Source organism: Tasmannia lanceolata, unplaced genomic scaffold (assembly GCF_043159265.1).
Source record: "Tasmannia lanceolata isolate RefF3 unplaced genomic scaffold, GAP_Taslan_0.1 ptg000006l, whole genome shotgun sequence".
NCBI classification, from domain to species: domain Eukaryota; kingdom Viridiplantae; phylum Streptophyta; class Magnoliopsida; order Canellales; family Winteraceae; genus Tasmannia; species Tasmannia lanceolata.
The window spans coordinates 7,280,622-7,306,558 of NW_027518683.1; the positions used below are offsets into that span (position 1 = coordinate 7,280,622).

General features: G+C 40.7%; 2 protein-coding genes across 2 annotated transcripts; both read right to left on the reverse strand.

The window, feature by feature from the left end:
* Window positions 1–644: 644 nt before the first annotated feature.
* Window positions 645–1,598, reverse strand: LOC143878295 (uncharacterized). The gene has a single exon (XM_077380600.1). It carries the CDS (start codon window positions 1,429–1,431, stop codon window positions 736–738), a length of 696 nt encoding a protein of 231 aa, XP_077236715.1. The 5' UTR covers window positions 1,432–1,598; the 3' UTR covers window positions 645–735.
* Window positions 1,599–5,470: 3,872 nt separating this feature from the next.
* On the reverse strand, window positions 5,471–24,111 carry LOC143879493 (kinase superfamily with octicosapeptide/Phox/Bem1p domain-containing protein). The gene is made up of 9 exons (XM_077381904.1): window positions 20,754–24,111; window positions 20,125–20,336; window positions 19,942–20,010; window positions 19,696–19,848; window positions 19,428–19,591; window positions 19,156–19,303; window positions 6,783–6,905; window positions 6,602–6,689; window positions 5,471–5,912 (listed from the first exon to the last, which is right to left on the reverse strand). Exons 1-9 carry the CDS (start codon window positions 23,806–23,808, stop codon window positions 5,716–5,718), a joined length of 4,209 nt encoding a protein of 1,402 aa, XP_077238019.1. The 5' UTR covers window positions 23,809–24,111; the 3' UTR covers window positions 5,471–5,715.
* Between the last annotated feature and the right edge of the window lie 1,826 nt (window positions 24,112–25,937).

Below are 25,937 nucleotides of genomic sequence, written 5' to 3' on the forward strand. Positions count from 1 at the left end.
AATTATTAATACCTTTTCGATTGGGGAAAATCAAATGGTATTTCCGCCCCTCGTTTGTTTGTGTTTTCCAGCAAAACGTCATCTTTTAGGGAAAAGACAAACCAGAGGGGTGGACGTTTTGGAATTAAGGGTAAAAATAGCATTCCTTGTTTTTCCATTTTGAGTTCTTATGCATAATATCTAAGCTAGAGACTAAATTGTTTCTTACTACGAGAAACTAAATTCAGCAAAATCATGAAGAAAAAGCTTTCATGCAACAAGAGTCTGCACCAGGGTTGCCAACGAAAACGATAGCCCTAAAAGACAACACTTCTACTTTTGCTTAAAGTCGACATAATCACATGAAATCATGTGTTTTGGATTTGAAGAGATTGCGAAAGGTTGCGTACTCCATCCCTCTTTAACTCCCCATCTAATCATAATCGATGCCTCTCTCTCTCTCTCTCTCTCTCTCTCTCTCTCCACCCCGTTTTTTGTGGGCGATTTCTCAATCAAACCCCCAACACATCAGAATCCAGGCAAAACACAAGAAAACGTACAAGAAACTAAGCTACAGAAAATTTGTATTTTTTCCAGCTAAAACAGTACTCAAAATACCTCAAAATAACATCCAGCATGCATACATGCATGGACACAATTCAGCCCAAAAACGTCTCTTGCTTTTCTCTACACATCCATGCACTAAACGTTGTAAAATCCAAAAAAAAAAGAAAAAAGGAGCGAGGGGTAAGAAGGTCATTTTGAAGCACCAAGATTTAATTCCAGTTCCAACCCAACTTCCCCACGTTCTTCACCCGAAGTCGTAAATAGATGCGCCAGCGAGGTAACGGCGGAGCAGCTCGGCTTACACGGCTTCTTCTTCTCAGCCACAAGATTTGAACACATGGAAGGAGATGAAGAAACTGGGAGGGGAATGTAGAAGGAAGAGGGAATAGAAAAGTTAGTACGAGCCTTTGATCCTCTAAGTCGCCTCGCAGCCGAGTCGTAAGCACGAGCCGCTTCCTCAGCCGAGTCGAAAGTCCCGAGCCAGTGTCTGCATCTCCCGATACGATCTCTTATCTCAGCCGACCATCTCCCCCACGGTCTCTTCCTCACCCCTCGAAAATTCCTCTGCCCCTCCAAATTGATACTTCCACCCCCTCCTCCTTTCCCCTCCACCCCCGGTTTTTGTGTTTCCTCACCGAAACGGTCAGAAACCGAACCGGGTTTCGCTCTCTTATCCCCGAACAGAACGTTTCGCCCCACAACAGCTGCGATTCCTTCCAGTACCGGTTCGTCCGATTCGGTAACCGAAACGTGCGTATCGGTTACAGGGTCGTGTCGGGAGTAGAGTTCGTAGTCTGTAACTGTAACGGGCTCTGTTGGGAAGCGAAACGTATCGGGGGTTTCGGTTAGAAAGTCTTGATTGAAGAGGAAAGGTAGGGTTTCCATGAAAACGAAGAGGAGGAGAAAAAGGAGGAGGGTTTTATGTCTTTTTCGTATGGGAGTCGTTTATTTAGGAGAGTGAGACGGGTGATTATTCGAAGCATTTAAAAAAAAGCAAAGGGAATTTAATGGGAGAGATATCGCTGTCTTTTCCGATACGACCGTATCGGTCTTTTCTCGGGACGATGAGTAAAAAGGATATACTCTTTACCGTAAGTTGGAAGATATCCCTGTCTTTTATTAGAATGACAAGCGTGTCCTTGCTGTTGGTATATAGAGAGACTAGTTGGTAATTAATAATAAAGATGAGGGTAGATTTAGAATCTAAAAAAGTATTAACTGGCTGTAGCCTGTAGGGTTTGATTGGACGTGCGTTTTGATGGGTATGATATCGAGGAACTGACCGCCTGCTGCCGGTGTCACTCTCTCTCTCCTTCGTCTTTTGCGTCACGGTGTCGTCAAAGACAAGATTGTTTGACTGCTTAAGTGGAAAAGACCGAGGTTTTTTAAGTAGTTTGGGATCTCTTATTCCCAGAATCCACGTCTGTCTTCACAAAATTTACTAAAAATGCCCCCCCTTTGTATTTCTCTCATGGTGGTGAAGATTTCCAGCAATCCAATATAGACTTAGATAATTAAACAAAGAAAGCTTGTAAATACTGGCTTTGGTTGATAGCCTTTTGGGTCCCGTTTAGACTCAAGTAAAAAATCAGTGGAAATCTTTTTCCATGAAGAAAAAATTTGGCTTTAAGGGTTACCATTTTCCTAGGAAAGAGGGAAAATTTTCTATTTGGGAAAAAAATTTCCATAGAAATATGAGTTGAGTGTTGGAAGATACTTTTGACATGACAAACATATTCTCCTTGTTTGGCTTTATGGAGAACACAGCTGAGGTTAGAACATGAATATCGGACAAACACCAAAGCTCGGTGTAAGCCATATGTGGACCGTCCAATCAATCAGGTCTCACTCTTATTGGGAATTGATTCCGCACTTGCACGGAGTAAGGGAAACGATATTGGCACCCCTGATTTGATAATAACACCCATCATTTTTATAGCAATTTCTAATTAGATGTCCAGAGCCTAAGTTGAGAGCGTTTGGGGAACTTTAATGCCCTTTCCCAGCTAATAAACTAAGTGTAAAATGGAGAGGGGAACTGTAATGCCCTTTCACAGCTATAAGCAAAGTGTAAAAATAAGAGATGGGTACAGTTATTAAAACAAAGGAACCTGTTATAATTTCTCATTACTTACTATTCTTCTAGCAGAGGTCTATTAATCTAACAGTTTTGTTTCTTTTTTAAATGGTGGAATTTTATTCGATAGGCACCCAGACCGTCGTGGGATCAAAGAGAACAAGAAAGAGAGAGAGAGTTCTCTACAAGGGCAGAATATCTAAAGAGGTAAAAAATCAAATATCACTAAAAATCAAGAGTACTTTCTATTTTAACCGTGTCACCGTTTCTAAATTTTGAAGGTTCGCAGTGTGTCTGACACCGTGTCGACACGGACACTATGGTGTCATCAAGCGACAGTAGTGTACATGTCCACAAATCATAGGATATTTCTTAGTTATCATCTTAGTAGCACCACATTTATCTGGCAAATGGAGAGGCGGGATCATTTCTTGGTGAAAACCAGGCTTACCCCTGTGGGCCCTAACAGTACACTCTAGAATTGTTGGGGCCCAGACAGAAGATAGTTGTCACTAAATCCAACATTTTTTTTTTCATTTTTCTCCATATTATCTGATAGGGAGGAATATTTGAATAGGGTGTGGTCTAGTTTGGAAAAAAAAAATCCATAAAAATGAGTTTATTAAACATGGGAAAATACATTTTCCCTGTACCCATGGTTGTAATATCTCGTCAGAAAACTGTATTAGATGAGACACTTTATAGTCATTATTACACTGTAAAAGGGATTAGAAAGGTCTTCATACTCTTGAAAGTTGAATATCTAATTTTTAACACCTAGCAAGAAAAGAAAGGTCGGTGGAGGAAAATCCAGCATGGGAAAAGATAAGAAGGGCAGAGAAAAATGAAATGTCGGCCAAAACTATACACCCAATGCCTAAAACCGCTATCTTGTCGTGTGGAAATTCGCATGAGGTGTAGTGTTCCCAAGGTGGAATGCTTGCACGCGCCTACTATTCTCTGCTTTTCTCATTTTCTTATTCTTCATCTCTGAGTTCTACAAGTAGAGAGACCTCCTAGGACCTTGAGAGTATCACTTAACATTAAAAAAAACTCCAAAGGTAGATATAATTAATCTAATGACCTCAGATACTTAGGTGTATGATTTCTGTCTCATTTGAGGACACTCCTTTTACCTATGTTTTGATGGAGGAAAAATACTAAAAAGTAAGTCACTTTTAGGCTCTTTTTAAAATAGACTTATTGGGCCCTCATTCTGCCTCGTTTAAGTGATCGAAATCCGGGAACCACAACCTATCCGGCAGAATTCCGGTTGTGCTTTGATCCATCAAATCCCCTTTAGATTCCACCGAGTAAATTATTGGTTTTTGTGGACCTTTATCTTATACATGCATGGTTGTTTGTTTAGGATGGGATAGAGACCAATAAACCATGTGGGTCATCTCATCATGCTCTACAATATCAACATTCTTATAGGACCCAAAAATTGCCTATGTTTCGCATACATGCATCCTTATAGGACCCAAAAATTGCTTTCTACCATTGATCGTGAAAGTGACTTCATATTTGTTCTCTTTGTTGTAGTTTTTTCCTCTAATAATGTATCACAGTCACTTTCACGTTGTGTAGCCCAATTTACAAAGAAAACAAAAAGAAATGATATCAGCACAACCATGTTTTAATAATTGCACAGAACCGGCTCGTCTTTTCTTCTTTTATTGGGTTGAGAGAGCTTTTTCGGAACTGTAATAACCTTTTGGCAACTCTTTGAGTTATAAAAGGCCAGACGATCAGTCACTGCAAATATCAAAACATGGTTGTGCTGATATCATTAACTATAAAAGTCAAAAGCCTAATTGAATCATTAGGATCAGCAATGGTTCCCACAAAAAATATGCAACTGATACCGTTGATCTGATGGACTATCGAGATGCCCCAGGTGATACTAGCACAAATGGCAAATCCGCATTTCATCTATAAGATTTGCCTTAGAAAAATCAACATGTTAGAGCTTCTCTCTATGGTACCCTAAAAGCATGGCTGACACCATTCTCCAAGGTAATTCCAGACAAATCAAATTACTTGCCTCCCCCCCTTTGGACGTCTTATTCCACTACTCTCCGAGCCACCCCCCCTTCAACCAAACATAGCCTATAGACCTATGGGCTAGGAGTGTCTTAGTACCGGCAGCCAAATCAATTGAGCCCATCGCATCGATATAGCACACCTTTGGTCCGAAGGATGGTCTATAGGAAATAATCCTAACAAGGAAAATCTTTATGGCGTCATCTTTTTAAGGCCATGTTTGGCAACCATGAATTATTTTTCGAGCGGTGTGAGAGGGGGTGGGTGCGTGGCAAGAGAGATTTGAGAGGTACGAATGCCTAGAGTGAGAGAAGCCTGAAAACTAGGAAACAAAAAAAACTCGACCCAAAACTTGAGTTTTTCCTTGTTTTTTAGGCACCTCTCAGCCTCTAATCAACCGGGCCCTCGCAAATCTCTTCTCCCACCAGCCCCACCCCTCTCTAACCACTAGCAACGTATAGGCCCGGCAGAGATTTTGATCGGCACAGTTAATATTGTGAAGGAAAACACTTTGTAAACGAGATTTTGATTGGCACTGTTAATATTTTGAAGGAAAACACTTTGAAAACGGAATTCCGTTTTGGAAATAAGAATGGGCATGACACGACCGTTGATTTGACCATTTTCCAAGTGTATTTATTGCGTGATGGGCTCCCCTCCTTTTGTCTTTTAGTGGACACGGCACCAATGGTTGATGCTTGCTTTTTTCTCCAAAAGGGAATCCCGTTTTCCTAGCAGTTCTATTTTGAAAATTTAATCTTGTATAGAGGTGTTTTGGCATATTGGAAGCAAAAAATGAGCTAGTTGAAGAAGGGTCTTTTTATTGGCTTCTTGTACATGTGTCCCAATCACTAGTCCCCTAGTCTTTCTATCAGCTATCTAGCTTCAAATGTAAATCTCATTTAAGAGATTTTTTCAACCAGCTCTAGCTACCTTTCCCAGTTACATTTGAAGGCCAGGGTGCACCAGAGCTACGGATATGAAGAGGCCGCACAAACCATGATATTTATAAAAAAAAAAAAAAAACAAGGTGGGCTGCCCTGAAATCACTTTTGTGCCTGTACTGGAACCGCTTGTCCCTTGGGTGGAAGAGAAGCTGCTATTGACCGCAGAGTGCTTGCAATTTCGGTGAAACTCGGCCTCTCTGATGGCTCGGCGGACCAGCATTTCTCCATCAATGATCTCCAATCTGGATCACAACATTCGGGCACCGCAGGACGAAGTGTGTTGCTCACAATACCACCTGTTGTTGAACATGCAATTGATAAAAACAATAGAAATAGCAGCTTCTTAAGGCCCTGTTCGATCTAAGATTGTGGCAACTGATTCTAAGCCCAAAACAGATTATTGGACTCGAAATAAAACGTAATTTCGAGCCCAATAATCGGTTTGGGGCTCACAATCGGTTGTCACACTCTAAAGAGAACAGGGCCTAAAGAGGCAGGAAGAAAATGTTGAATTATAAATGATTAAATAGCACCAACTCTGACAACTTAAGCTTTTGGAGCAATTGATTGTTTCACATGGTATTAGAGCAATTGCCTCCCAGCAGGTCTTTTGGGTACAAAACCCAACTCCTTGATATTAAAAATCCACGTGTAGGGTTAGCCCAAAAGGGGGCCACATAACATGTGTATGGCCAACCCAAAAAAAAAAAAGTGGGGCCACAGTGTTGAATAATAAAGGGAGATGATTTTTTTGCACCCCGTCCCAACCCGTAGGATTATGCACCCCCATTTAAACATGAACTGTGGCCAGACTTTAACGCTTTTTGACATCAAATCACGCTACAAGGGGGCGCATAATCCTTAAGGGGGCCGAAAAAATCATCGCCCGTAATAAATGATTATACAACACTAACTCTAACGGCTCAAGCTTTTAGAGTAACAATTGATTGTTCCACAGAAGAAACCTAGGAGTACAAAAAATTACCTATAATGGCTCCGTAGTGCAAGTCCGCGTATGGTTCCTCTCCTGTGAGAAGTTCCCACATTACAATCCCGAAGGAGAACACATCAACCTGAAATTTCACCACAAGCTTCAGAACATAAACAGACATCATGACCTCAACGACGCGGGTGACGGGAGACTTGAAACGATGGTTCTAACAAACCTTCTCGGAAACCAGACTGCTACTGCCATTTAGAAGCTCCGGAGCCATCCATGGTAACGTTCCACGCACACCCCCAGATATCAGGGTCTGGCATTTTACCTTCGATAGTCCCAAATCACCAACCTGACTTGTTTGGGAACGGATCAGTTACAAGACACACATAGTATGCAACTTAGGTCGATTTTTTTTTATATCGGGTTGAGCTTTTACTATAAAATCAGATCCGCTTCAGATTGATTCCAATTCATTTTTTTAGCAAAAGCTCAACCCGACCCAAGTTACACCCCAAACACACACACAATTTATGAACAGGAAAATGATGTCCACAACCCAGTGTCTTGATAACGACATTCAATACTTTATTATCCACTCTTCCATATGGCCATTAAGAACATCTTTGGAATCTTAAGAACGTTTATAAGCTGTTTAGAAAAGTGTAAAGTAAAGAATGGAGTGCCGTTAATGAAATAAGGCTGTGCAGATATCAATTCAAATTAATAAGATCAGCTCATATGAGACAATACATGCAACAGTAAATGAAATTTAATCTTAAATATGCGCAGATATCCATTCAATATGAGCTGAAATGAAACAAAACATTCGCATTAAATGAAATTTAATCTTGCATGTTATATAAGTTTATAAATAAATTAGCCCCTACCATTAAAAATTGTAAAAACTAATAATTTGTAGATTTTAACCATATGACCATGGAAACAAAACGAATCATGGGCCGCCTACAATTTTCAATTGTTATTTGCTTGTACATATTTTTTTTTTGAATGGTAATTTGCTTGTACAAGCGAATATGTGAATATTTGCTTGTACATATTCACACATTCTTTAACGATAATTATTAAATTTTTGTCATGAGTGGATTTCCATTCATCGTCAGTTCATGGATTCTCCATCCATTCATCTCCATTCCTGAACAAAATAGATATCAAAGGAAGTACAAGAGTTGATGTAGACTGGCAAAATAACTGAAGTTAAACACCCCAAGTCAAGCTAATGAATAAACAAGAAAGAGCTCTTTCAAGAAGAAAATGGACACACAGCATAGTTCCAAGTGGTTGATACATATACCAAGTTCCTCCACGATCGTTTCAATAGGAGGAAAAAGAAAACCCCAAATTCCTTTAAGGAAGAGTAAGACAAGATAACTAGGGGGATAAAAGAGATTGTGAGGCTCAACACCAACCATTTTTAATGTCTTCTACAGGGAAATAAACCACCTTTTTACCCGTACTTTTAAATATAGAACAAAAGAAACTGGTAAAAAAAGACCCCATGGTGTGGCTGTCAAGATGGTTTCAGCTGGCCTTTCCAACTCAATCATGACTAAAAGGTTTGATGCAATGAGTTCTTCAGTGTTGTTATAAACCGACATATTCCCAATTTCACCAAACACCAAAGCTGATAGGTGCACATGAGATCTACTTATTCCGCCTTTGACTCTTTGCATGATCCACACCAAACAAACAGCCTACCATACAGATCGCTTTCCTAATTTTACATCTTAGCAGGACTTCCGTGGAAGCTAGCATTGATGAATGTTTTAGACAAGTACAGGGACAAAATTTGTGCAAGCAGGACCTATCTAAATCCTCCAGTAGCCTAGAGAGAGATCATTTCTGAAGGTGTTATCAGACCTTGGTTCACTAAGAAACCAATCCATAGGGTGGTGCAGTTAGTCCCCATCTCACGGCAATTGCTTGGCACGTGTGATAACAGAAACAAATACAGATAGGAAAATGCTAGTGGGAATTTGCAGATTAAAAACTATGAAAATGGAGCTACGAGTGTCCTGATTTAGTTAGTAAGTGTGGCCATGGAAAGCAGATTGTTCACTTTCTAATTCAGACATTAATTCATATGATCAATGTTTTTTAATTGTTAACTCTTGGCGCTGGCTTGTATCGGACTATTCGGTTCCTAGGGATTTGCCTTCTCTTAATAAAAGGTTGCCTCTAAAAAAATTCTTTTTAATTGTTGATTCTACCATGGAGGTGTCTGGTCTCTCCCTTGTTGCTCTTTTCTTTAATTGAGAGCACTTGACCTCTTCTGATGTGATATGAGAATGTTGGATCTCTCCCTCCAAAATAAAAGGTTGCAGGTGATCTCATTGAATAGAAATCATGTCCCTTGGGAACATGGCAAAGAGTCAGATGTCAAAGATTAAGGGCACGGTGGAAATTGGTGGTCTTCTCCGCAACGTGGAGAATGAGATTAGATGGGCTTACTATGAGCCGATTGGCGAGACCAATTCCAATGAGAAGGTTCAGGCTATGTTGAGTGGGATAAGGTCAATCTCAATTAGACTTCTTCATTGTGGAGGGAGACTCCCACAATGCTATTAAATGAGTTAGAAATGAAGTTAGATATCCTTGGAGATTCGCCGACGCTACTACGCGGCCAAGAGCGCGGATGACGCGGTCATAACTCGGGAGAGTCATAGGAGTTTTTATTGACTATGTAGGGCAAAACGCGGAATGCGGATGCAGTGCAACGCGGAATGCGACCAAGGTAAAAGGGAGTCGACTTGGGCGAGTTCCGAGTCGAGTCAACAGGTTTTTAAACACTGCCTACCACGAGTTTTTAGCATTTTTTGTGATCAGCTAATAGTAAGGCGGATCATCTTGCTCGTTTGGGATTGGAGAGAGTGATGCGTCAAACATTTGATCATCTTACCTCTTGAGAGTCTCTTGTGGTTTTTTCCCTTTCTTTCGTTTTGGTGCACCTCGATCATCTCAGTCATAGATCTTTTGCTCCTTTTTTATTGTATTTCATCATTCAAAAAAATCAGACATTAAAGACAACATCCTAAAAACTAATTCTTTGACTACGTGAAGATCAATGAAGTGTCACATCTAGGGGTGAGCTGAGACAGCTCACTTATGGTTGTCATTCTATGGGATGGTTGTGAAGACTCTCAATCCACACGTGAGTGCGGGGCAGGTACTTGCACAAATTGACAAGGTCAATGGAAGGAAACACCGATTGCACCAACATTGGCTTAGAGCTTGATCTTATTGTCAATGATTACATCGGTAAGCTGACCTAAGAAATTTGCGACTAAATGATTCTTTTTGTAATGGCTTGACTAAATAATTCTTGTATATATACTTTGATTCAATAGAAGTGTGATCTCCAAGAAAGGGAAAAACCACCGAAATTTGGGAACACATTTAGGTTATGTCTTAAAGCATGAATTGTCAGGATGGAATTTCCCAAAATGACATATTCCTTGGGTTTACATATTCCATTTGGCAAAGTTGTTTGATCCCAAGAGAAGGTTTGTCAACCGTTTTCCAATGATACAGATTTCAAAATGTATTATATACTTACATATTTCTGTTGAGTAAGATACCAACCATTTACAATGATCTAATAAAGTAAAAAAAAGTGGTAATAGATGGCTACCTTTATGTACATTTATTAGCCTCATAGGGTGAAAAGAAGAGAGATACCCTGATATATACATCTCTAATTTTAAGTGTTCGCCTTTTTTTGTTATATAGTATTATAGGGTGTTACCTTGCACCTACAGGCACTCTCAAGACTTGAGAAATTTCATGAGTTGCTAAATCCGAGTAGAATCCACCTCTTAGCCCTAACCTCTAATGTTACTATTTAAATATGGGGAACGGACCTATAGCTAAGCTCCTAGAACCAATACCCAACACAATAAGTGGAGAAATTACAAGAGAAGGGAATAGGAGGTGAGAAGGTTGAGGCTTCCCATCGATTTTGGAAAGTCCCAAGGCACCCCACGAAATTCAAAAGTTTCTCCTCCACAGTTATACTTCATGAAAGCAGAGGTAAGAAAAAGAATAATACAACAAGAAGAACAAGAAGCCACGACTCGAATTGCAAGAAAGGCAAAGAAAAGGGAACAGGAGAAGGATCTTCATCATTAACGTCATCTTCAACCTCCATCATCTAAAGGCCAGTACCTTGATTAGTTTGTTCTGGTGGAATGGAAACTGTATTCACAAATCTAATATAGGATCGTATGATGAATGGTGAAGTTGTTAGTGATCCATGATCGAAAGATCAATGGATTGCAAATCCAACATCATGAATTCTTTGGGACAAGCAAACAAATCCAACACTGATGAATGGTGAAGTTGGTTATATTATTTTTGAAGCTGAAACAAATTATATAAATTGTTAGAATCTGAAAGTAAAATTAAAAAGTAAGATAAATGATATTCATGTCTTCCTTGTTCCACATTATACACAAAATATGCACAGAATCACACAAAGTTGTAATATATAATCTTAGGGTGTCCATTTGCGGGGTGAAAAAATGGGCAGATTAGTGGACAACACCCCCACAAATGGACACCCTATGATGATCCAATGAAGCTGATTTTTGGTACATACCCCATCCATGATTTTTGGTACACACCCCCACAAAAGTAAGACGAATGTTTTTTAAGTCGACTCCATTTGCTCAAAAAACCTTATTATTGGCAATGTGGCCCCTCCCTTAGGATCACCCCAACAATGTGGCCCCACCCTTGTTTCCTGCACTCGAGCGCAGGAACCCTTTTCTCATTTATATATATACCTATTAAAGAAGTTTCAATACCAGTAGAAAATGCCTACAACAGTATCAAATATGCAAATATTGATACAATGATATCCATGTCATGTCTACGAATATTAGTATTGTACTTTACAGATACCAACACACTAGGCCCATTTAGGTAATCAGCTATATAGTTTATTATAGCTCAGGACTCAAATAATTGCCAATAATAAGGTTGAGCAAATGGAGTCGACTTAAAAAACATTCCCTTGCCTAGACAATATTCTCTGGTATCCTATTTTATTTAATTTGTTAAATGACAATATACCTTGGTATTCTGGCCTCATAATAGTGCATAGCAGGGACAACTGAAATCATGACCATTAAAACCCATTACGAACATTACAACAGCCGTGAAAACTCTTTTTGTTTGCCGTTGAAGCCCATTATACATAAGATAAACAAAACTATCTCAGTGACAGCCTTCTGAAAGGTATGTGATCCTCTTTTTTTTTTATGCCATAGGGTATCCTCACCCCAATTTTTAGGGCGGGACTATTCCCTATGGATGCGTGCAATCACCCGTAAACCACACATGCCGGGTAAGCCCAGTGGGATTCGAACTTGCGTCAACAGGAAGCATACCCATAAATTTAAGCCAAAGAGCCACATCCGTACGGGTTAAGGTATGTGATCCTTTTGGAACTATGATATGAATGTTCATGGACTTGCAATCATATTGACAAGCACATCCAAGTAATATATGGGATGGATCCATAGTCATCACATGATACTAAGTAGCGCCATGACATGCTCAACCAAGGAGAAAGACAGAAAACAATAAGAGTGGATTCTTATCAGAATTCCCTTTTTGAACCAAGAAACCTTATACGGGAGGGGGCGTGGACTGGGTAAAAGTGAGCAACTTGAGTGAGTCAATAATTTGTACAGTCAGTTGACTCACTTGAGTTAATGAAACATGGCCTCTTGGACTTGTAACTCCCAGAAATAAATTTCTAAATCTACTTAAAACTTCGAGCCAATCATCGACTCGCCCAAGTCAACTCCTGTTTACCTAGGCTGATTTATCGTATGAGTTTGTGTTTTGCCCTACCTAGTCAACCAAAACTCCTTTTAACACCATCAAGTTAATGAAAAATTGACCATGTCAATCATTGACTTGTCCAAATCATCTCCCTTTTACCTGAGCCGAATTCTTGTTTAAGTTCTAGTTTTGAAACATTGTAAAAAACTAACTACTTATGATTTTCCTAAGTTAGAACAGAGAAATTACAAACGTCTAGAATTATACAAACCATAACCCAGCCAAAACTCTTGGGGTCCGTTTGGATGTTTTACCTGTCCCCGTAGAGTATTGGTCAAGTGGTCTCCTGGTAAAACAGTAGTGAAGTTGTCTAAGTAGTCTTCACATGGACTTCAAAAGTGTTATTAAGTTGCCCACTAAACGGTTAGTAGGATGTAGGCAAAGTGGGAGATATTGCATTTGTTTGCAAGTCAAAGAGCAGTGCCAAAATGTGGCTACACATTTTGGTTGCCTTGGCTTTATCAAAGTGAGTAGTGCCAGCAAAATCTGTTCACTTCCAACTATGCACAAACATAAAAAAAACCAATAAAGTATGGTTTCAGAAATATCCATTTCAGATGAATAAGCCCATTTCATAAAAAGCATACAAACTGATTTCAGAAAAAACCATAAAATACTCATAAATTGAAACCGTCGTCATCTGAAATCTGCTTGTAATATGAAATCATCCAGAAACCAAAATCTGCTTGCAAATCGTTTTAGAAAAACCATACAAACTCATTTCAGAAACTGAGGTCTGAAAACCTTTTCAGAAACTGAAATCGTCCAGAAAAAACCATACACAGCATTTCAGACAATCTGCTTGCAAACCGATTTCATACAAACCCCATACAAACGGTTAGAAATCTGCTTGCAAACACTGCATGCAAACCGACTTGGTGTGTCTGCAAATCGTACAGTCTGCTCGAAGAAGAAGAGTTTTCAAATCTGCTTGCACACCAATTGAACCAAACAACATTTTTCTCGAAAAAGTGGGTGATGTTGCAAACCAATTGAACCAAACTCTCTTCAAGCAGCTTCAAGAGCGAAGCCCCCATCAAGGTTTGAAACCTGCTCGCAAACAAATTGAACCAAACAACACTTTTCTTGAAAAGTGGGTGCGGGTTCTTCAGTTTGTGTTGTTGTTGCTGCCTTTTGCTTGAGGAGCTTCTTCGCATCGTATCCATGGTTTTAAATTTTGGCCGAAATGAAATGAAATGACTGAAATATTTCGGTTTCGGCTACAGCCGAAATGAAATTTACATCAAGTCGTTTCTTTACAAGATTTCGGCAAAATTTCGGGTTTTTAGCCATTTTTACAAAACTTCTACCGCAATTTGAAATATGTCCACTGAAATTTTAAAAAAGTCCACCCAAATTTATGAAATTTCCACCAAAATAGCCGAAAATCACATCGAAATTTCGGTCAAAATTTAAAAAAAAATCATTATCATAATTTTTACATGATTCCGGCCTTGCCCTGAATACCTAAGCATTTCTTTCCTTCCATATCACACATATGGTAGCTAAAAGCACTAATCGCCATAGAATCCTTCCTTTTTTCCGGCCATAGGATGGTGTACAAAGACTCCAATAGATCTCTTAATCATAGCAGAAAGAGCCAGGACATCTCAAATCTCCCTAGGTTCCGACTCCAGATTTCGCTAGCCATCTTGAAGTGTATAAAGATGTGGTCCACGATCTGTCTAGCTTCTAGACATAGGGCACAATGGTCAATGATGATCATACTCATCACTGGAGTTATGAGACAGAAAATTGCTGATTCAACTGAGTCGATGTTAGGTGGTGATATGTGAATCACTAGGCACATTGGTTGTTCCTGTTAGCAAGGATACCTTCTGTCTCTTGATAAGACAAATGTTCGTGTGGAGCTCCTTACCAACTACATTGACGTTCCAAGCTAGTATAGGATTATTTTGGACACACTAGAAATATTAAAGGTGAAGATATTTCCTCGGAGGATGAAATAGAGAATTAGAGATCGAACACATGGCCTAATATAATCTGACTGAACGCATCACAATCACGAAGGATTGATAAACCATTCACAGCCATTTGGAAACAAGGATTTTATAATCAAGGATTGTAAAATCCTGGATTTTACAAGCTAAAACCAGGATTTTTTTTAATGATATAGGGTATCCCCACTCCAATGCAGGACTATTCCCTATGGATGCGCGCAATCAATCGTAAACCACGCGCATCAAGTAAGCCCGGGGGGATTTGAACAAGCTAAAACCTGGATTTTATTAGTTAAAACCTGGATTGTGCATTTTTTAGGATTGTAAAATCTAGGTTTCAGCTTATTGTTGGGGTTCCATGCAAAAGCAAAGATCCCACATTAGAAAAGTTAAAAGAGATGTGGATGGGCTTATAAGGGTTTGGGCACCCTCCCTTAACCGCTAGCTTTTATGGACGAGTTCTACCCGGGTCCCAACACTTATAAATCTATGTTTTAGCTTATAAAATTCAGGTTCTAGCTTGTAAAATCCGGGATTGTAAATCCGGGATTTTACAATCCTTTGATTATAAAATCCATGTCTCCAAACGACTCGTATATATCCTGTAAAAAAATTCTTGAAGCAAGCAAAGCTTTTTATTTCATAAAAATAACATGGCTCAAGAGACGGCCCTAAGACCTGCATATATAGAGGAGAAAAGGAATTCTAGAGAATTACAAAAACCCTACAAAAATCTACTCTTTTAAGCTAAATTCGTTGAATGGAGTGGACCTTCTTTTTAAGACAACTCAATTAAGTCACTTAAGTGAAATTTAAAGTTCTTATTCTATCCTTTTGACTTACAACATGAAATAAAACTTATGATTTATGGGCATGGACACGAGTGTCGCGTGTCGACACGGACACGGAGTGTCAGACACGGCAAAACCCCCAAACTTTAGAAACGGGGACACGGCTAAAATAGAAAGCACATGTAATCATGATTTGTGGATATGGATTCGTGTGTCCAGTTTCGACATGGATACGAGTTGTCCAAATGAGGTAAACACAATATTCAATAAAAAAACAGAATGCCACACTTGACACGATACAAAAACATGTCCACACACCTACATTAAGTCTAACACTTCCAGCAATGCAAGTAAAAGTGTTCAAAGGAGTGTCGACATGTGTGGACACGCGTGTCGTGTCGGACACGGCAGGACACATGAGTCGGCAATAAATTCGAAGTGTCAGCCAAATCATAGAATAAAACATTCTAGTTAACCATTTAACTCCTAAAAGGAGACCATCTCTTCAGTGAAGCTCCAAACCAGGGCCTACAGTTGACTACTTTGATTCAGGATGCCATGAAGATGATCATTTTGCCATGAAGATGATCATTTTGCCCTTGCTCTCTTTTATTTTGAATGGTTTGCCCTTTCTTACTATAGCGACTATAAACCATGAAGATGATCCTTTTTTTTTTTTTGAAGGCTTTGCCCTTTGTTGCTCCTGTGACTATAAACCTTGAACTGATCCCTACCACAAGCAATAGGAATACTAAAAATCAAAGATGATATCACTTCTTTTCAAAATTTTACACCAACATCGGCACTTTGAGCTTAAATATCACAAGCATGCATTCCTACATTATATCCAATTTGCCCTTCTTGCATTTAAACCAACCAAGGCATCCACACCTCTGAACCCTATCTTCCGCTGCTTTTTAATGCATTAGTGAGCATTGGCATGATGGGACGGCATCATAGCTGATGTATACAGGTGAACTCACGGGATACCTTGTGTCGTCTTTATTGGGGCCTGGGTAAGAACTCACCCCTAAAAGCTAGCCATTAAGGGGAGGGTTCTTGGGGTTGGGCCTGTACCTCAGTGCCTGAGTCTTTGTTTCTCAACCTTGAGGTCGCAGGTTCGATCCTAGCTTACCTACTAAAAAAGGAAAGGGATTGGATGTTGGGGGGGCAGGTCTTTGCTTTTGCGTGGAATCCCCAACAATCTCCTCCCCTTCCATGCGGAAGCAAGGTGGACAATCTCGCCCCTCCATGCAGATGCAACGAGGGAACTACGAGATCTTTCAGGAGGGATTTTTTCCATCCTCGAGGGTACCCCAGGGTTACCGGGATCTTCCCTGAGGGATTTTATCCATCCTCGAGGGTACATTGGGGTTACCACGCCCCGACTCTGAAACCAATTGTCAGGACCGGCATAGAACTCACCCCTAAAAGCTAGCCGTTAGGGGGAGGGTGCCTAAGACCACCTTTTTTTTTTTTTTTTTTTGAATGGTGTGCCTAAGACCTTATAAGCCCATCCCCATCTCTTTACTTTTTTTTTAATGATGGGTAAGCTGGGGTTAGGCGAAACCCCTACTAGTGAATTATAAAGATAAAATGTTACAATCTGGAATATGGAGGGAATCCTGAAGAACAATTTCAACGCAAGGACCAATCCCTCACCGTTGTGTTTGTGATAAGGGTCCATGAACCTTGTCAAAGGTCTCGTGTTCAATTCCCACAGGGATTGGTACCAAAAAAACCATTCTTCTTCAGAACAATTTCAAAGAGAGGGGGAGGGATATTTAGGGATGGGGGGTTAAAAAGCACAGTCAACTTTTGATAGAAAGTAAGCTCCCTGGTTTGCTTCCTTCCATATATGGGTGATGTTCCAGGAGGAGAATGGATTGAGAAGTTCTCTGATCCGTTCAAGAGTGGGAAATTTCCGCCCAAGGATAGGAGCTAAGGATAACCTTTACTGCAGTTATGGAATAAAATTCAATCAGAGTTTCTGAATTTAGGTGCTGATTTTGTCTCGGAGGATCCCTCCTGGTTGTCCCTTGATTGTCAATCAAAGAAGCGTGAGTGTTGAGCTTCATGGTTCCTTTTTTCGCGGTGTTGGCGTAAGACGGGGGGGGGGGGGGGGCGTGGCGTTCCAGTAACAGAGTTTTGGACTAGCGCTTTGGGAACAGAACGGAAGCCCTTATAGCAATTTGGTGGCGCCTCTCACCAGGGATGTGTTCAAGATGGAGGTGGAGGATCCGATCTTTAACTGATGTGAGAATGGAGGAAGAATCCTCCACTGTGTATGAGTTTAGGTGTGCTCGTGGATCCTCCTCTTGGACTAACATCAAATATGGTATATTGCTGCTCCAAAAGCCACCTTGATGGATGTTTTCGATTGGCCCTGAGACCGAAATGAGTTCCTCTTCCAGGCTTCCTCTTCGAGAAGAGTTTTTTTCGGCTTCCTTTGATAGGTGAAATGCCAGAGTATGGAGTGCCATATCCAGGAGGAGTAGGCGCATTGGAAAAACAGATGGTTAGCATTTTCACTATCTGTTTTGCAGAGGGGACAGGTTATGTATCTGTTTGCACCCAGAAAAGTTATGCGATCACGAGTACTTAATTTATTTTGAATAGCCTGACAGGCAAGGAAGCCATGTCTGGGAATGTGGCTTGGAAACCAGATCGATTGGGCCCATGGAGTTATCACATCTCAATGTATACGTTGATTCCAGGCACTGCTGATGGAGAAGGAACCATCTGAGGTAGGCTTCCAGATTGCTTGATCTATCTGGTCTCGGAAAAGAGGCCAGAAGAGAGGAGATTCTTGAGCTCAGTGAGGTGTGGTGCAGTCATAAATGTATCCAAATAACCTGTTTCCCGTAGATCAACTACTGTGCTTTAACTTGGGATCAAATTTCTCTTAAGGGAAGTGAGTGAATCTAATGTGCCTTGCGGGTGCCATGGTTGGGGCCAAAAATTTATGGTGCTCCACTCACCTACAATGTAGGCAAGGATCTTTACTTTTTTGATGTGGGATCTTTGCTTTTGCGTGGAACCCCCAACAATCTTGGCATTTTGTACTTTTTCTTCTATAAAAAACTAAATTTCCATCATACTTGTCAAACTCTTACAAGTTGTACGAATCAACTCCTGAGTCGAGTTGAGTCGATGGGCTTTGGAGGCAAGTCGCGTGGGTGAGTCGTTGGGCTTTCAAGACGAGTTGCATGGGTGACAAGCAGATTGTCAAACTCTTACGAGTCGTAGAAGTCAACTCCAGAGTCAAGTCAAGTCGAGTCGTTGGGCTTTCGAGGCGAGTTGCATTGGTGACTCCCCTCTCCTGAAGACTCGTCCAAGTCATCTGGTGACTCGAACGAGTTGCTAGGAAGTTCACTCAAAAAAATAACTCATACGAATCGAGTCGAGTCAACGGGGCTAGGCTTTCTTGTTTTGATGGTTGAAAACTTCAAAGTTGGAACTTAGAACTTAATTATTTTTGTGCATGCAAGTTACAAGCATACAATCATTTATATTTTTGGGTTAGTGCTTTATCTATGTGCCATTGGGTTATATTTTTTTACATGCTTCATCTTTTGATATATTTGTCAAAAACTCTTACAAGTCACAAGTCGAGTCACGAGTCATTAAATTAAGAAATCGAGCCACGAGTCGAGTCACGGGTTGACAGCTATGGTTCTTGGAACATTGGGTATGTTTTCTCCTTTCACAAGCATATGTTTTATAGATAAGAGAACCATTCACCTTGTCCCTTCTTTTTTATTAGGTGCAAGGAGCTTCATAGTTATAAATTAAAATGTCAAACAACTAGAAAGCAATAACAAAGAAATAACACACCACAAAAATACTAAATGGAAGTTTATAAAAATGAAGTAGCTAAAAACTACAACAACATTTTAACATCGAAGCATATCAATAAAACATAATCCTCTTAAGGCATTGCGCAGACACACAGGAATATAAGCATGAAACCACTTACCTTGCATATTGGCCGCTGAGGATCCTTCAGATTGACAAGCAAGTTGTCACTTTTCAAGTCAAAGTGTACTATATTCTTGCCATGCAAGTATTCCATCCCAAATGCCACATCCATCGCAATCAAAAGACGCTTACGCCGATCAAGTGTCCTGGTAATCACTAGCACTAGATCAAATTTCCTTCATAACTGCCATGTCATACGTATAAAATGCATTCCACTCACATCAAATAATTATTTAAGCAATAATGAGAAACAACTACGAGCAAGAGTACCTGTCATTTCTAATCAAAGCATTTCTTAGAGAACCATTAACCATGTATTCCGTCACTGTTGCCACGGATCCCCCAGGCCCATCCAGAACGACACCATAGAAAGCAACAACATTTGGATGGTGCAAGTCAGCAAGCTTGCATGCCTCGTTCCAAAAGTCAGATCTCTGCTTATAAACAAAAACCATAATATGGAAACAAAATGAGCATGTGAGAAGCATGATAAATATCAAAATGCTGAGGGATTGCCAACATAACGGAAGGCACTGACCAGGCGTTCCTGCTCTGATGGCTTTCCAGCAAAACATCTATCATTAATCCGTTTTATTGCGACATCCGTACCTCTCCATTTTCCATGATACACAGTCCCAAAAGTGCCAGAACCTAGTTCTTGCAACTCTTCAAGATCACTGTTCTTGATTATCTGCCAAGAAAGCAACCGACAGACATGAATGAGTTAATCAACAGTTAGCACACAAGTACGACCGATGAGAATCACAAGAATCAAGTTTCAAACCTGCAAGCGGCTAATGCCATCTGTAATTGGTAAACTGGGATTCTTATCCATAAATTTGGCCTTGATGTCCTGCAATCATAATACATCAACTAAGCTGGCATTTTTTCAGGGTAGTAAGTTGACATTAATTTTATAACAGATTAAAGATAAAAAAAAAATTAACTGAAAGAAAAATTTAAGTACCTCCAGTTTGAAATCAACAGGGGCTACTGCATCCTGTGCTTCCACATCATTCTGATAAAATCCTCTCTGTTGGTTGGATTCAGCAAGTGATTCATTTGTTTCATGGACAGAAAGGAGAAAATCAGGATGTGGTACAGATGATTGAAGAACAGATGCGGCTACCCCCTCGGCAACAGCCTGAAGTTCTTTCTTGACGTGCTCCTCTGCTGAGCCTTAAACAGCAAAGTTATAATGATAAATACACTTCAGAATCCCATTGCAAAAACCTAAACCAATCACCATTATGAAGGTATAATAAGGACAATCCTGTATGTGAGAACCTAAAGAAATCCTCAGGGACTATTCCTTTGAGATTGGGACAACCAATTGTGAACCCAAAACCTATTATTGGACTCAAAATTACATTTAAATTTGAGTCCGATAATAGGTTTTGGGCTCACAATCAGTTGTCACAATCTCAAATGAACAGGGCCTTATTATGGTGCATGAAAGTATGGTTATAAATTACAACTAACAAGCCTCTAATCTTGGATGGATTGAACACAACCAGAATGTGAGTCCTTATTTAGAACCTAAAGAATGCGGTGCATGAAAGTGATGTTACAATTCATAGCTAATGAGCTTCTAACCTTGGATGGATTGAACACGCTCCGAATGTGAGCCCATGTTTAGAACATCTGCTGGTTGGTAGAAACAGCCTTCCTCTATTCCAATTGCTGAACTTGAATCACCACCATTACCCAAATGACTCTCACTGCCTGTATCCCTCCGAGCAACGACCTCTTTGGTAGCCACCTTAACAGGTTTTGGAGGTGGAAAATGATCCTGGAGCAAATTCCAAGGATCTTGGTTGCTGAAAAGTGTGTCTGAGGGAGCAAGATCCCGATTATCTCCCACCAGCCCAGTGGCAATGGTAGCATTTGACACTAAAAATGGCCCATTACCACTTGTAGGAGAAGCTGCATTATTGAAAATACTCTGGCAGTGAAGTTGTGAAGCCTCATCTTTCCACTCCACAACCGGGATCTTATCAGTGGTCATGTATGATGAATCGATACAAGAGAATGTAGGCTTACCATGCCACATTTCATTAGAAACTGAAGGCTCGACACCAATTTTAAAATGTGTATTTGGTCCAGGATTTCCTAACGGAGGCGATACTTGAGTCGGCTCAGTAGGCTGAAAATTATGGAAGCTAGGAACCTCAGTCAAGGATGGCAGGGGCTCGATTGGCTTTATGTAATTCCTGTCAAGAATAATTCCTGCTTTGAAGGCATTAGCCTGATACATTTCTTTCCCTCCTATTTGCACTATGTTATCCGGAGTCTCTTCGCTACCAGTATTAGCAATCTCTACTCTACCATAATTTGCATTTGACAGTGTGAACGGTTCTGTTATTTGTATCCCAGTTCCTTTAACTAACGGGGTACTTTCTGGGTTCAAACCCTTGGAGGTACTGATGTTAGGTTTAACATGTGATTGATACTGTTCATTAATCCCAGAAATCTCAGGTGGGTTTATATGTACTGCTTCCATCTTTGCATCAATGGGTCTAAGATGATCATAAGACAAGCATGAGTCAGACAAATCTCCTTTTGGAGCAAAACCAATTTGTTTACCAGGATATTCGGTGGTGGAATCTTGAACAACTGGGTCTGAAGCTTGGAAAGGTGCATTCCTTACCAGGGGAATATCGAAACCAGACATTTTGTTCATCAAAATGTCCTGATTAACATGGTATTGAGATGGTGCGGTGGGCTGTTGCAAAGTGTCCACGTGGTGCGATAGAGGGGGGTTACCCAGAAACATGCCATAAGAAACCTGTCCAGCGTCACCTGGTAAGCTTATCACACCGGGAGGTTGGGATCTTGCACTCTCCTCAGAAAGGAGACTGTAGAACACAGGATTTGTTTCAGATACGTTACTCCCAGTACCACTCCCTTGCTCTTGGAGCGAGTTATCCGAATGCGCATGAGGCAATGCTTTCTGGCACATGTAACATTCCTCAAATCTCAGCATTTTCTCAGGCAACATCCCTGGCTGATGAGGTACCCGTCCGTCGGGCAGTGGCGCTGGACAGTAGAATGTTTGTCCTGGTAATGGGGCAGAGGGCTGACTATATGGTTGAAAACCTTTATAGCTCTGATCGCCCGAAAGCTGAACAACCCTTGCTCCAAAGGAGCTCTCTTCGGAATAAGGATCGACCCGAATTTGGTGAGGTTGCACAAATTGCTGACCTCCATTCTGTTTTACACCTCGAGGAGATGTGGGTGCTGCAGCCATAGGCATTCCAGACAAATATGGCCGTGGCTGGACACCAACAACATTATCTCGCATCTGTTGAGGATAATCTGTGTTCCTGTAAATAGGCCCTGCAATCCACATTGGTTGATGACTTGCATATGCCAACTGAGAAGCATTTTGTGGGTAATCTACGCGATTGAAGCCCTCCTGATGCTGATCAGCATAGGTTGGCATATATGTCGCAGTCCTACGAAATTCCACCATTGCAGGTTGTAGACCATATGGCGATGGCTTTGTCATGGTGGGTATCTGTCTCTCTAATTCTACCTCTGGCCGCAAATCCACCATACCAGGTTGTACACCATACGGCAATGGCTTTGCCACTGCGGGTATCTGTCTCTCTAATTCGACCTCTGGCCGCAAATCCAGCATTGCAGGTTGTACACTATATGGCAATGGCTTTGCCACTGTGGGTATCTGTTTCTCTAATTCGACCTCTGGCCACAAATCCACCATACCAGGTTGTACCCCAAATGGCGATGGCTTTGCCAATGTGGGTATCTGTCTCTCTGATTCAAGCTCCGGCCTCGACAAAGAAGCCTGCAGAGGAGCCGTCAATATAGGAGGGAGATTCATCGGCACCTCCTGTACTTCAGAAACACCACTCGGAGACAACAATGAAGGTGAAAGCGAAGCCCCCTCGCCCTCCCCCGGATTAACAACAGAGCTATCCATAACCTCACCGCCACTCATCATACCGTCTGAATTCTGTGTAGAACACACACTATCCTTCCTTCTAATCCCACCAAAACTCTCACAAATTCCATTCACCGCATCAACATACCGCTGCCCACTATCCTGAAAATCACTATACTGCACAGCTAAGGGATCAATCTCTGAACTACTGAAAAGAAAAACCCTAAGTTTCGCTGAACCATCAGGCGAGCACTGGACGAGTTTCTCGTACTCTTCCATCATGTTATCCATATCTTCGCGACAAGAGACCGAAATTAGGGCATCAAGATCCTCATCAGGAAGCTGGTATTTGATCAAAGTAGATTGCCCACAGATATCAATCATCTTCTGCATTAGTTCTTGAAACCCTATATCTCTCCTCACGCTGATTATCCTAGTCTGCCCTCCTACATATCTCAGAGCTCCATCGCTCGGTCTCGGAAGAATCTTACCGCCCAAACTACAGAGAAATTTCACTTTCTTTGCCGTCGATGAGTCATCGACGCTCTCATCATTTCCAAACTCTAACCTTCCAAAATTAGGGTTTGTATTTACAGGTCTGGACCTAGGGCTAGAAATTTCTCGAACCGAATTGGGGAAGAAACCCTCGGAGTTTCTTACCGAGACGCGAGGATCGTCGACGGCCGTTCGATTCACGTTCAATGGGCGGAGATCTTTGGGGATGGAGTTCTGATCGATCGCCATTAGTTTTAAGATAAGAGAAAGAAAGGTAGGGTTTAGAAAACCCTAGATGAGAAGAGGAATTTTTTTTTCCACAGATAAAAATTTTCTACATGGAAAAACAGAAGTGAGGAAAGAATAGAAGAGAAGAGCAAGAGGAGTGAGTCTAACCGATTTCAACTCGGCGGCAAAGACAACCGCCCAAAAACAGCGTTTTATTTTTCCTTCTTCTCGTTTTTTTTCTTCTCTTGAGCGATCGATTTCCAGTTTTAAGAAAAACCTCTCACGCAAATCGTATGCTTCGGGTTTACGGAATCCAGCAAAGAAGAGAAGAAGGCACGTGGATGGCTTCTGTCATACAGATGCTATTTTTGAATAAAGCGCCCATTAGATCAATTTATTTTAGGTCCTGATGAATTCGCTCCCCTGTAGGATAATTCGCACCACTTTAAAGGACTGTTTGGCAGACTTTAACGTCAATTCTAGCTTGAGTGGTGCGAATTCATCATTGCCTGTTTTTTTAACGAATGCTACGAGAAATCGCTCTCTAGTTTTGACCTGTCAACGTGATTGAATCTGATTCATCTATGTTGAGAACCCCATTATGGGATGATCTAAGCCATTGATCCATCAAGCTTTAGTTTAGGGTTTTTGCTAAGAAAATATCAAGTGTAGATTTTTCAGAGTCTTCTATCTTACACAAGGGAAGTCCGTTCTGCATGGAAAGGTAATCAATCTGATTGCCTGATAATGTTCTTCAAGATCAACGGTCCTGATTTTCCATGAATGTCTATCGTGAGATCCAAAATATGTTTGTTGATTGTTAGTCCGGTGGTTATTTGTGTATAGAGATATTATAGAATTTGGGACCCACCACACATCAATCTCTTAAGATATCGTTGCTTTTTTAAGAACAAATGTCCTTTTACTGTTATTATCGATAGTTACGTTTGTCTTTCAAAAAGCGAAAATTATCTCGGGTTTCATGCTGGAGAGGCGCCTTTAATGGGTGGTAACTGTAAATGTAAACTGTCTTTCTAAAGGAGACTTTCTTTTGTGGGGTGAAAAAAAAAAGGTAATTATTTTGCAGAACTACTGAAATCTCACTGATTTAGTTGTTCCATGCACCCTCCACAACCGGCAAAAAGTAAACGGGTCTGTGGTTCGAGATTTTATATGGTGTGCGCGCGTGAAGTGCGGTCTTTTTCAAAAAGTAAATTGGGGGGCCCACTTCAAAGGATGACCCAAACCGTTTATTTACAGGTTGTGGTGTAACCCCATCAATCATTTTCAAATAAAACCTCTGGAATTCACATTACAGAAGCCTCTATAAATTGGAGGGTTAGGGACAGCCTAATTAAGTTGTGGCCCAACAGATGAACGGTTTAGATCATCCTATGAAGTGGCCCCCACAGTGCTTTATGAAAATCCGGCTTTACTCACACAACATATAAAAGCTCCTTTTGTTGTTGCATCTTTTTCTATCTTTCTTCCGGTCATTTTATTTCTTTGCCTTCTTTTTGCAAGGATGTGATGATAAAAAATACAAAGTAGGGGGGGACTATTTGGTTTTGGAAAAAATCTCAGGGCCAGTTTGGATACCTCAGATTTTGGATTTGGAATTGAGTTTTCAGTACAAAATGAATAGATTTCGCAGCTCATGTTGAGGGAGGCAGAGAGGGAAGGGAGTAATTCCTGCTGCAGGAGAGAGGTAGCCAAGAGGGTGAAGGAAACTGCCACATCTGTGGATTTCCAATTTCTTATTTTGCGCAGCTTATTTGGAAATCGATTTTTTTCACTGTCACTCGTTGAATTGGAAATTCAAGGATTTGATCAGGATCCAAATGTCAACGCATAAAGGGCTGCAAATGTGAGAATTCCAAATCAAAATCTAGAAAATGAATTTTCCAGCTTTGGTAAATTTATTTTTCATGAAAAAACTTTCCAAAGTTCAAAATTTTCCTTGTTTTTAAGTAAAATTGAAAACCTTCTAGATCTTAGAATTTTTTTCCACAATGTTCCGTACTTTTGCCTTGTGTATAATGTCAGACTCGTTGATTCAAATGCAATGGCCGCGGGCCAAGTAACATGATCAAATGATCCTAGGCCCTTGATCCATCAAGCCCTCAACAAGGGTTCCGCCAATTGATGAT